General features: G+C 47.1%; 1 protein-coding gene across 1 annotated transcript; it reads right to left on the bottom strand.

Moving 5' to 3' along the window:
* Positions 1-294: 294 nt before the first annotated feature.
* On the bottom strand, positions 295-12,939 carry LOC144178310 (protein TAPT1 homolog). The gene is made up of 10 exons (XM_077706063.1): positions 12,736-12,939; positions 8,698-8,972; positions 7,508-7,624; positions 7,284-7,422; positions 5,679-5,776; positions 5,459-5,609; positions 4,618-4,727; positions 3,327-3,386; positions 2,589-2,716; positions 295-447 (listed from the first exon to the last, which is right to left on the bottom strand). Exons 1-10 carry the CDS (start codon positions 12,899-12,901, stop codon positions 315-317), a joined length of 1,377 nt encoding a protein of 458 aa, XP_077562189.1. The 5' UTR covers positions 12,902-12,939; the 3' UTR covers positions 295-314.
* Positions 12,940-13,173: the final 234 nt, after the last annotated feature.

The following is a 13,173-nucleotide window of genomic DNA, read 5'->3' as shown; positions in this document are numbered from 1 at the left end:
GTTATAGTAACTGAAAGAACAAAAAGACATGAAAGGCGAGGGATAACAATGAGAGGACATGTGCATGTTCTGCAATCGGGCACTCATGATTTCGCAGTCAATACATCCTAAGGAGTGCTTAAGTGTCCTCTTGACTTCTTGTAGTGGGGGGGAAGGGGGGGGGCTCGTCGAGAGGAGCCCGAATTGACTGGCGGTCCACTGGGATCAACGATTTGGGCAGAGACGTTCGAAGATAAACGCCTTCTCAAATTGCCCTGAATGTGTTCCTCTGGCCATCATGAAGGTGACGCAGTGTACAAGCAAGGTTGAGATTTTTATTCTGCCTCCGGGCCCTCGGTCTCGGTGTCTGGCGACGTCCCTCCCATGAGCGACTGCCGGTGCTCTTCCACCAGGCTGCAGGCACGAGTGAGCAGCACCAGGTTCAGCAGCACCTTGGCACTGCACAGGCTGCAAGGCACACCCGAGTCACCCACACTGCTCTCTGAATAAACCTTGTCTCTCGGGCACAAGCAGAAGGCATTTCATCTTAGATCACTAAAAATATTCAGTACATGCACGGCATGTACTGAAAGCCACGCGCTTTGTTGTTCATATGTCAATGTATAACGATAGTACCTTGCAAAACGCGTGCGCACAAAATTACCGATGTCTTTAAAGAATGGAAAGAATGGAAATTAGAATTAAACATCTTTTTGTTTAAGTACAAGCTTGGGTGCACAACATTTAAAGCAGACAAGTTAGAAATGCGAGACACCTATGATTGCGCACACTGATTATGTTATGGCTGGATAAAGTTGTAAACCCCAAACTGGCTCCACTTCCCTAGACACACCAGAACTGTTTTGCAAAAAAAACTGCTTACGGGTAAAATAATTCTTGGTCATAAACACCAATTTCATATTTGAAGCATCGGCAGTTTGTCAACCTTTTCGACAGACTGCTAAAATACATAAACTTCTTTGCCAAAGATCCATGCCAGCCATCAATAGTGTGCAGACACATAATAATTGTTAGAAGAAAAGGCATGCAGCTTCTTTATCTTTTTTTCTTTTCCTCTAGGATGCATTGTCACTCGGCCATTTTCCTGGTGAAGGCGCAGAACGAAAATGCTTGCGTGTCGAGAATTCAGTCCACGCTTGAAGATCCCCAGGTGGTCTGAATTATTGCATAGCCCTGTGCTGCAGCATACCTCATAGCCCTGGTGTGGCTTTAGTGCATAAAACATTTTAAATTTGAGTGCATTTGAATGAACCATGTCACCAATTCACAGCAAACTCACTTTTGTGGTGGGTAGCTTTCTGCTGCAGTCACTTTGAAATTTGTCATTAACTGATAAAATCTGTAACACTAAAGAAATACACCGATTCCCCCCACATTTGCAGGTATGAGCAGCATGCCCTCTATCTTTACTTTAGGTGCCCGTGGGTAGCATCAATTATGCTAAGTGAACAACGTTTTGCCAATCACCGGGACCCAGCATTTAGGTGGGGGTGTGCCTCCCAAACAGGCACTAGGGGCAGGGAGGAGAGCATTTTTACCTACCTACTTTATATCATTTGTGGCAAAAATCAGAAAAGAAGAACCGCATGCATCAAAACATAAAACCACAACAGCAAAAAAAAAAAACAATAAAAAACAATGAAATGCCACAGAAGATGACAGCTCCAGTTTTTGCCAGCTCCATAACTGGTCACTTCGGTAGCAAATGCCTCCAGCTTCCCCTACAATGTTTACAAAAAAAAAGGCTGTCGATTACAATACTCCCTAATGCGAAGTTTGTGCGCGGCACGAACTGCAGTCTTCTCGGTCACGGCGCATAGCTGCTGCGTCTCAAAGTGATCGTGTGATCAGCGAACGCACGGCGGCACGTGCTGCTCTGCCATTATCTCGCAGCTGCCATTGATCATGTTGTAAACTGTATTTCAACCTGCTGCGCAAATGCCACGTGGTTCGGATGAGCCATGTAAAGAGGAGGGCGATGAAAAACTGATGTGGTACGTGCAGCATAAAGCGCGTGCTGGGCTTTCGTGCTTTTCGTGAACTTAAAAGAACAGACGCTTGCTTCCATGGATGCCTGGTTTTGCGCCTTCTTTCTCGGGCGCCACTAGACGCTGAGGTGCGGTTTTCACACACTTCTGGCACGGCCTCAAAACACTGCCCTCCACCTTACACTTTCGCCATAATTTCATCATCTTTGCTCCGGGCTAATTTTCGGTGGCCTCTTCATTCTCTCGGTTATCTTGTAGCACATCGCCGCTGAGGGGCGTCTTGCACCGCCTCGGCATACCACCGTCCCTCTCACACTTTCCACACACTTTCTGCCTCCGTTTTCTTTCTGTCTTCGGTGTCCCTTTCATTCGCTCTGTTACGAGGGACGATGGCTACTACATTGTCAGTGTCCACATCACATGTTCCAATGACTAAAAAGTAGATGATGTGTTCTTGTACTAATTTCACTTGCACATTCATCAATAGCCGAATTCATTTAACAACTTCGGCAGCAGTGCTTGGACTCTGGGAGACGGGGACGCAGCTTTGACACCTCATTCAGAGGACACCGATTCACAGCTAAGCACCTATCCACCCACCAGAGGTAGGCCAGCACTGCCAGTCGCACCGAGCAGGGGAAAGCCAACACCCGCAACACCAGGGCAGCAAGGGGCAGCGGGGTGAAGCCCAACCGCCGCGACACCAGGTCCCCGTGGTCCGAAGGTGCCTGCAAGGAGTCGCCTGACATTTGGCACAGTTCCAGCATGCCACACACTAAATCAGCGTCCCAAAAAAGTACTCCTACCGTACAATAGAAAACTAAGAACAGAAAGTGACGCATTCTTACTAACTAAGACACGACTGAAGAGCAAAGCTGGTCATGCGATTCTGGTGAAGGGTTTAAAACCTTTGATAACGTTAAAAGGTGGTGAGATCCGTGTGAGGCGCCCATAGTGTGGAGTGTTTGCAGCAGAACTGTTCCGCCACAATAGTCCTTGCTCGCACTGCAAGCTTGCACGCAACAACTTACCTTGCTTGTTTCAAAGCAGGCAGCGCACAGTCTATAATAGTGCTGTGATTGATACTTCAATAAAGTACTGATGATTTAGCCAACTGTATTGATGAGTAAGCAAAAAGCAACAAGGTCTGGCTACAGTAGCCCAAAACATCAATGCGGTTGAGAAAGGCAGCCATTAGCACTCTCCTTTTGTCTCGCAGACGTTTGGAAGGGGTTAGCAGCATACGAAGATGAGGACAAGCAAAAAAGAAAACACAGCACAAAGCGCTGCTTGGAGTGTTTTTGCTTGGTGCGCTTCTTTTTCTAGAAAATCACTCACCGTGCGCAGTTTGCTGCTGGCCAGGTCATAGGCCAGGCTAGTCAGGTACTCACGGTAAACCTGCACACAGACACAACATGAATGGAGACTCATCACACCTTGGTTCAACTCAAAAACATGTTAGGGGGGAAAAAAATTATTGCCCTTCCATTCTGTGAAAATGGATGACCTGCAAAGCTGGACACAGTCGACGGAGTGCATGAAACAAACCAAGTCTGTTTGTAATTTGTGATTGAGCATACCTCCTAGCCATGTAGCTGAATGAAACTTGGAAGGACTCGAGCTTTACTCTAGCGAACAAACATGGGAATGACTGTTTCCTTCTCACGTCGTAGGTGTCTTACTGCCTGTGTAATATACAACCCAATCCACTTGACCAGTGAAGACACCAGACAGGTTGCATACAGCTGTTTGACGTCTGTGTAAGCCTCCCGCCAGCACAATGGACATGTCACCACTGCGGGCATGAAACTTATAGCTTTGCGTGAACACCCCCCACTTCCTCCCTTCACTCCCCACACGTGCACGTATAAACTGGTAAACACTTATGTGCGTGTGCTTAAACATGAAAGACAGTGGCAAATAACAGTTGTGAAGGAGAGGCCAGAGGTGGCGATAAGGAACACCAGAGCAGCGCCGAGTAAAGCGGCTTCACCGGAATAAAAACCGGAATGCAGGAGATCCAAGCAGTGGTTTTTAGAGGAAAATGTGTATGTGAGATGTGGCATTGTAATTCCTCAAATGCAAGGCTCACTTCAAAGGAACATCACAAGAGAGTACACCAACTTCTTACACACTCCTTCGTATCAACATGAACTTCATAAAGAAGAAAACCGTGCTGGGAAATGAATGCTTAGTGTTCTACCTCGTCAGCATGAGTGAACTCTTTTTGAGTGCAATGCCATTTCTGCTCCAAACTCGGCAAATAAGGTCCGACTCGTGCAGTAAAAGCTGTCAGGGCTTCTCCTCAAAACAATTTAAAAGTAATTATGGCCAGGACTGCCAGAAGCACCAGAAAAAGCTTGTCTCTCATGCGAGCCACCTTCCTGCAGTGCTACCACTTTTATTGTTCACAAGTTAAATATGCACCACGTCTTTTTGCATTTTGCATTCATAGCTTTATGGAATCAACACAAACAATCTGTAAGTTGACAGGCCTGTCCAGTATCTGACAGTCAAAGCAGTGAGACAATTCTACTTTCAAGGAAGAGTAAGACACCGGTACACGCTCTTGGAACAAGCATAGCCCGTGCCTTCTTGAGGGTTAGGAAGGCTAAAGGAGCCTGCTTACCTGCCAAGATATGGCATTGAAGCGTGTGACAAAGGCATGCTTGACCCAGTCCACCATCACTTCAGCCAGCAGTACCAGAAGGCAGTCGCCCAGGAGGCTCCAGAGTTGCTCTGCATTTACAAGACCACCACCATCACCATCAGCTGCTGATGTGCCATTCTAAGATGAAGGCCTGTCCCACTTAGGGGCAGGAGGACAAGTACTAATAGGGAGCACGGTCAGGGTAGTGTGCAAAAGAGGGGCACAGGTTGTCCCACTGTTGGTGCCGCTCTGCTATAGGTTGTATTCACTGGGGAGGCACACATGCAGGCAACCATGTGAGTGAACCACCACTGGTTACGTCGGGCTCTGCGGCATGGCGGTACTCGTCTGCGCTAACCACATTATGTGTGTTGGATGCTCCAAACTCTACCACACCGAACCCAAAGTAATGCCTCGACTCCAATGTGAGTACGATTAATAGCATCTCCGGCGTTGTTTTTTTTTTTTTTCTGTGGTGTGAGGGCGCACTGGCACAAGCCGCGCCACGTCCGTGGCGCTTCGGCCGCCGTTTCCACTGTTGCAAGCGAGGAAATTGACAGCTAAGCTTTTCAGTGAATACCATTCATAGGGTTTAGACTTATGAAGCTTAGTAAGTGGCTCCTGCAGTACATTACCTAAAGTTGATGGTTGCACAAGTTTACAGTCCATACTCTTTAATTTATCAGCGCCTAAGACAGAGAAGAAGGTATAAAGATGAAAGCACGTGTAAGTATACAATGGCAGTGTTCTTATGACTAGATCCATTGCCTTGTTATGAACCTCTGTCCTTTGCGCTGTTAGATTCACAAGTTACACCCACCCTGTCGCCAGGAGTACTCGCGCATGGTCTGCACAATGACCACGAGCAGGAGGACGACATAGTGGAAGCGCTCGCGCACATCGCTGCACGCCATCTGGAAGAGGTTGTTCTTGGCAAACTTCTTGAACACCATGCCCTTGAGCTCCACAAACTGCAAGGAAGAAACAGGGTCTGTCTTAGGCAACCGCCCCGAAGCAGACTCCCGGCGGGACAGGCTCACATTGTTGGACATCATGATGGTGAGCAGGGCCTTGTTCTGGGAGTTGATGGCCACACTCAGCGTGGTCGCCTGCAGCATCACCAGCAGGCAGTGCAGCACTGCCCCAGTGCGAGAGTCAAGGCCAAGTGGTCACCAGGGCCCCAGAGCAGCAATGCATTTATATCTACACGGAGGCTTGCCAGGCTCAGTACACGGTTCACTATAAAATATGCACACCTGCAGTTAGTCTGAAATTAAATCGGCTTCATAGCTCATTGTATACCTGGCAACCAAACGCAAGACATTAGCAGAAGGCCAATGCACCTTGGGGGAAAATGTTTGGGACACCTATCTCACACAAAGACAAATTCGAGATTTCTGTAAAGCGGGCTGCTTCTATATGTATTAGCTCCAATTTGCTAAATTTAAATGTGGGCCCTAGAAGGAGTATATGATAATTAAAAGATATGTGCTATTTATGCCAATTACTGTTATTACCATTCTGCGTTCTAGTATCCACAAAGACAAGCGTGCATGAAAAGCATGATGCCTCCAACCTTCATTTTTTTTAATGCATTGCAAATGTAGTTGTATGCACGCACACTCACTCCAGCCGTGGCTACTTTTTCCAGGATTGCTGGGTGGCTAACGGAGTCAAACGCTCGCGTTAAATCGAGGCCCAAGATTGCCTCGGTGTTATGTGTGGAACTGAATTGAGCATCTAGTGTGTGGTGTTTTAGTTGTAGCACGACATCCTGAGGACACAGCTGGGGTCGGAACCTGAGCATGGAGTGAGGGAGCAGGTGGTGCTTTTCTGTTGAGCCGGGTGAGAACGACGTGAGAGCTCGCCCAGGCACGCACTTTTGGGCAATTGACTGCACCCCCAATCCCACTCGGCAGCAAAGGCAGCTCCCAGGAATAGGTTCTTTCCCCTTTCTCTTTAATATGGCCCCACGAGACCTACCACCCCTCCTCGACACCATCCCCGACTTATATCACAGCATCTACGCCGACGACATCGCGCTGTGGGTTACTAGAGGATCTGATGGTCATATCTAAGATGCCCTCCAAACCGCAACTCAAGTCGTCAAGACGTATGATGCCTCTCACGGTCTGTCCTGCACCCAAACAAAATCACAGCGGCTTTTATACAGAGCTCAAAGACCAGGCAAACAACCACCCTCCCCACTCCCCCCCCCCATCCACAGCCACATCACTACCTCCGATGGCCAGCTCATCCCAATAGTTTACTGCATCAAGATTCTAGGTCTCCGCATACAGGCAATCTGATACAATGTAGATACTCTTTATGCCCTAGAAAAAGGGTTTTACCAGAATACATGACTAATCTCCCACATAGCTACCTAACACTGACGAGTGAAAGAAAACAACCTAATACGTCTCGTACAAGCCTTCGTTATCAGTTGCATAGCATACGTCACCCCTTCCTAAACCTCAAAATCAGCAAAACACACAAAATTGAAGCTATGCCTTCCACCTGTCATCGTATACTATGCTCTTACCAGTTCCTTCAAAATGAAACCCCGGTGTTTTGCAATTGCACCATCTCTTCATCCCAAGAAAGTGCCTTTTTCAAACACCCTTTGTCAAACACTCCAAGGATACGGACATAGGCCAAGGCGAGGGCCAGGTGTGCCAGGAGCCCCAGCCGGCGGTGCGCACGCCTCCGCCGTGGCTCTGTGGCCGTCCACAGCAGGGCATCCAAGATGTCCTGGCCAAACGAGGAGAACAGCTTGTCGGCCACCTGCAGTGGCCGTGGCACTCGCAGTCAATTAAACGGCGCTGCAGGGGGGGAGGTGCCAGGAAGGAGGGGGAGGGTGTGCACGTGCCTCGAGCATGTTGAAGAAGATGTACAGCTTGATGACCGACTGGCTCTTCACAATGTGGTACAGCATGGATGTGTCCACCTGAGCTGCCAGCAGCCACGTGCCTAGTAGCACCAGTCCCTGGGGACAATTGAGTGATGGAAACGATGCACTGGGTGAGTAGGAACAGGCCAACAACAAGGAAAAAGAGGACGCGACAATGTGATAGCTGTATGTAATCATCCACTGCTGGGTGAAAGGCCTTTTCTACGACTTCCAACCACTCCTATCACAGGTTTTCCCAAAGTCCATTCTGTGCCCCTGAAGTTTACTCCATTGAGCTTTTGCTCATCCTCTATTTTATTTACCGTCCCTTCGTAGCCATTCTGTTGGTCCCCCAAACAGATGGCCCATCTGTTATCTATCATTTGCCATATGTACACATGTATGAGCAGCACGTTGCATCATCATTGTTGCAATGACTTGTTCTTTGCTAACCAGGAGATGATTTGCTCGAAACTAACCTGAGGAGCAGAAACATGAGAGGGATCATGATCCTGAGCCCCACCTATAGAGGCAGCCAGCCCGCACACGAAGAGTGCAATCCTAGACAAAGTGGCCAGCAAGCAGAGAGCACGGCAAGATGACGTGTCCTACTTGAGGACAGGGATCAAGATACCTTCCCTCGTAAGGAACAGCGACTTGCCAGCTAGAAAAATAAAGACCAAGGTGGAGAACTAGACCAAGAGAACAGAAGAGAATAGACCAAGATGGAGGACATCCAGTTAAAATTAAGCAAAGGAAATGGGCATGGGCTGGTCACGTAATGCAAATGAGAGACAACAGGTGGACCATTTGTTTGACAGAGTGGCTGCCAATATACCACAAACACAATAGGGGTCAGCCGAGAACTTGTTGGCGAAATGAGCTACGAAAATTTGGCGGAAAAACTAGGACTCAGCTAGCACTTGATAGGTGTGGCTGGAAATCTTTGGGAGAGGCTTTCGTCCTGCAGTGGACATTAACAGGATTATTATGATGATGATGAATGATCCCCCTCTGCAGCAGGCACATCATCTGCTTGTTGCTAATGTGAGAAGCCGATTGACAATCATCAGTGCAAGTGGATTTGGGTACGTACAAATACACACATCACCTATCGTTACATTCTACGTCCCCTCCTTTTCCATCTGTTCTTCACGAGTGCGCTGTACCTTGAGCAGGTCACAGGCTTCAGCTGGCTGCAAGCGTCGCCGGCGCAGCATGCGTGCCCCCAGGAAGCCCGCGGCCAGGGTGAATCGCACGGGCAGCAGAGTGAGCACTGAGAGGAAGGCGTCCGCACACTGCAGGAAGCCGTAGCCCACAAACCGCTCCAGCTCCCGCGGAATGCGGAAGAAGGCGTAGAACTTGGCCCGCCGCTCTTCGTAGCGCTGCTCCTCCAGCCGGTAACCGCGGCGGAGCTCGCCGTGGAGGTACGAGCATAGGGACGCTGCAGGGGCAAGAATCTTTGTTCGGGTGGCGCTAGGAGAAGCGGATAGGAGCATAAACTCGTCGAATGGCATCAAAGAAGTTGAATTCATGTCTAGTGGCTGCAATTAGCACACGTAGCATGTCTATCAAGTTTTTTACAAATGGGCTTCACTGTAAAGACTTACCAAACCTTTGAAGCAACACGCAACAAAACCCAGGTTGACTGATGATGCGAGGTGGGTGCCTTATATCCGAACTGACCACTGTCCATTTATCATCATCTAGCATAGCATAGGGAGGCTCCAAAATGAAAGCAAATAAGTGTTTTCGTTGGATGCTAAAATGCTTACAAGTTTGATGCCCTTTTGGTCTAGGAAAGTTGAATTCTCACCTGTTTCAATTTAAGAGTTAGCTTTTGTTTGTTCACGCACAGTTAAACCGACTTGCTCGCAATCTACGAAATTTTTGCTTGCAATCAATGACATCACCAAATCCATGAGATCATTTTAGCTTAAAATTGTGCGTGAATAGACAAAAAACAAAAAAGAAAAGGGAGAATACCCAGAAACATTGTCTTGACATTTAGACTTTAACCTAGCGAACTAACAGTAACGCCTGCTAGGCAATTACCTGTAAATTGAAGCCATCCTCAAATGCTTGCGTGAACATTCTGTGGGCCTAACTGAAAATACCACTCTAGCTTTCAGAACCATTTGCTGCCCCTGGTGCATAAATGCAAAATAGTCCATCACAGTCAATCGCTATCATCACTAGTTTTTATCTCAGATCGGCTCAAGCACTTTATTCTACCATGAACATCAATGCTGAGCCCGTTATTCCCTTTCGCAGAGAATAGGTATTCTCTCATCAAGCTTCAGCTTTTATGTCATTTAAACAACACCGTGGCCTCTAGGCTACAAAATTGACGCTGCACCCTGGGAGTTTCGCTCATTCATATTTGCTTCAAGCACTGCCTGCCTTCGGTGCACATTGAATTGTGCGGTTCAAAGCACAAGAATCCGGTCAAGCCTTTGCCTAACTTTGAATAGAGGTTTCATTGTAATAACTTCAGTAGAATGGAGGAATGATGTGCTGCCAGTGCTGCAGGGCTCGGCAGTCCCTAACAAGTGCCAATGTTTGTTCAACGATAATAAAAAAAATCAATGCTGCGGCCCTTGTTATTAAGTGCCAGTGGTCAGACAATGCAATGCACCTGTTTCCGTGGCTCAGGTTAAAGGAGCCATGAAGAGAAAATGCAAGTTGGTTTTATTCGAAAGATTTCGTGTTTTATAGTGCCCCCAGCGCTTGTCCGGATACAAACGGTGCTTTATTCACTGAGAAATTAAACAATTTAGGTTAAAATTTTGATTTTCCCGCTCAATCGTGCGTTTTCGTGGTCCCAAGTGACATCACGGGAACCGACCGCTCTGCAGCCTAGAATACCTTCATTCACGCATCCGCCGTACAGGGTAGAGACACGTAACGCTGGCGCCGCCATGTTCGGTTGCTCGCTCGCCGCCGAAGCAAGTCATTGTGTCAAAACCGCGCTAAAATTATCGCCGCAACGCGGTTTACTGAAGAAGTTTGAATCATATTGTCTGTTTCGCGTTGCTAGGTCTCGTGGGAAACGAAAAGAATAACGCGTTGAGCCCGTTGGCCCAATTACGGCGGCACGGGACCGTTCAAAGGTTGTCTCCACCCTGTACAGCGGTGTTGGTTTGTTCCCGCATTTCTTTACGTTCCGTAACCTAGATGGCGCCACCATACCGTGGCAAGCGTTTGGTTTGTTTTTGCCCGCATTTAAACCTGGCTTGTTTTTGTTCTGGGAGAAAATATTCGTTCCCTGAAACAGTGCTCGCTCGACAAATGGGGTCACGTAAGTCACCGTTGCTTGCGTCAATCGGCCAGTGTCGTCTGAGACAACCCCAAGCCTCGTAGTGCTGTGCAGCTAAACCAAAGCATGCTGTGCGCAGTACGAACAGCAGAACGCATCAGTACTTCTATGTTTACATGTGCTTTCGTAACTTCCACTGTTTGTCCCATCATTCTTATTGCTTTGTAAAGAATGTGCCCTAAATTTAAGCGCAAATCGCTCGTTCGTCTAGTTTGTAAGCTCTACCTAATTTGCGTCTGCTTCTGCCAGCCTCCGCCAATCGCAGAGCTTAGCCCATGTGACATCACAGGTTCTGTTGCGGGAAATGAGCTGGTGGGTCGCATGACCATTCCCGTTTTTCCTAATTATGTAGCTTATTTGAGCGAAGTTTACGTTAAAAGTGGTGTCAGTATGATTCTAACGAGACAATCTTTTGAATGAACCAAACTTGTGTTTTCTCTTCATGGCTCCTTTAAATGCTGCTGATAAGTGATAAGCATGATACTGTGGGCAAGTTCGCTATTGTAGTGGTTTTGTCATGACTTTCTCTATGTGTAAGTGTTTATATATGTGTGGGTATGTGTTGGTGGGGGTATAATATGTGTTCTTTGTTTTTTGTCGCAGCACCCTCTTTAGTCGCAATTTACTCTTCAATTTTTTTTACTGCGCACTGAAAGTTAGCACAACTCTAATTTTTCCGACGATTTACTCCCGATGTTTTGGGTGTAATTTTATGGTGAGCTAATAGTCGTTTAGACTGAAAGAGGATATAATGCAGGTGTATGCAAGCTAGCCACTAAAGTTGTTTTTTTCTTGTTTTGCAGTACGTTCATGGCCCTCGCGACACTGTCAGTTTCCTTAAAACAGTTTCTCCAGACCATGTACCGCTAAAAAAATATTGTAGTCGTACTTGTAACGAGATCGCCGTACTGAACCGGTGTAGCAGAGCACCGTAGTTCCAAGTGCGTATTGCCCATTTCCTTGTAAATATTACGGTAGTTTCTGTCTCGCATTGTGCTTAAGGGCTTTACGAGGTCACCCTCCTAGACATTTGTCTTTTTCATTTTCTTGGGCCCTGGGCCAATAGTGCTGACAGTACCTTAGGTACAAAAGTTCTGCTCCAGTTCCTACGAGAGACTGAACTGGACAAATCTCTCTAGATCATGAGACAGAGCAAGTGTGTCACGATATCTTCTCTTTCGCACTGTGGTGTTCATCTATTTATTTTTCTTGGGTTGGTGTTGTTACTTTTTTTTCCCGTCATTTACTTTTCATTTTGTTTCAGCGTTTCCATTAACGATTTTCTTTCCAATTGTATTTTTTTTTGTCCGGACTCTGTTGGCAGTAATCTCTTGTTTTTCTTGTCCTTTTTCTTTCATTTTTTGTTAACGCTTCATGTTTGTCTTCTTCCTGCTGTAACCCTGATGTCTGATATGCACCACTCATCAACGTAGTCACCCTCCATCTGGTGTAGCAAGCCTTGTCCCTAGCAGGGCTGACCTCACCAGTTCACCTTAATTAAGAGCATTCTCTCTCTCTCTATGTCTTACAAACATGAAAAACTCGTTCATTAACCGCAGGAACTTGGCCCGAGGGGGGTTTGCCCCGTTTCGATTTTTGGTTTAAAAGGGATCGTGTTACGAGTGTCGGCCGACCAAACGCACAGCGCCAGGATGCCCCACAGCACGCGCGCCGGAGCTCGCGGATGGGACAGTGGACGAAGTTCGTTCTGTGTCTCTTCAACTCACGCAGGGGCGGCGGAACAGAGCAAACAACCTGTTTCGATAACGCCACATTACTCAAATTTAAAGTCGGACTTTTAGCAAAAACAGATGTACTGCGTTTGTTTTGTTGAGATGCACGTGTAGGAACGCCACCCACTTCTGCAAATGTGAAACCAGAAACTCACGCTTTTTTGTTGCATCGTGTGGATCAACAACTTTGGGCTTTGCTTCGGGACAAGGTTTCAGTTCTTCTAGCTGAATGTCAGTGGCGACATGGGATTCAGCATCACCACGGTGGGACTGTTGCGTTGGGCAGAAACCTTCGTTAAGAACAGGAGCCACATCCACCATGCTGACATTTTATTTGTTGCCTCTGAATTGAGAAGGAAGGGAATGTTCTTTTTTCTTTGTTTTTTAGCGTTTCTTTTGTAGGAGGGACCCGCCTTCCAAACATTGTAGGTGCTTGAGTGAAGGTTCCAGTTTTTTAAAGGATTTTTTGGGGGGGGGTAATGCACTAAAGATAGAGAAGATGCTTTGGAACATGAAGTTTTGGTTTATGGTTATAGTTTTGAACGGAAAATAAACCACTTAAGTGCGCATACAAACGCATAGGTAGCATTTGT

The sequence above is a fragment of the Haemaphysalis longicornis genome, unplaced genomic scaffold (genome assembly GCF_048455015.1).
Source record: "Haemaphysalis longicornis isolate Haplotype H1 unplaced genomic scaffold, Haemaphysalis longicornis Haplotype H1 scaffold_4, whole genome shotgun sequence".
Taxonomy (NCBI): domain Eukaryota; kingdom Metazoa; phylum Arthropoda; class Arachnida; order Ixodida; family Ixodidae; genus Haemaphysalis; species Haemaphysalis longicornis.
This window is presented reverse-complemented; position numbering and strand designations above follow the sequence as displayed.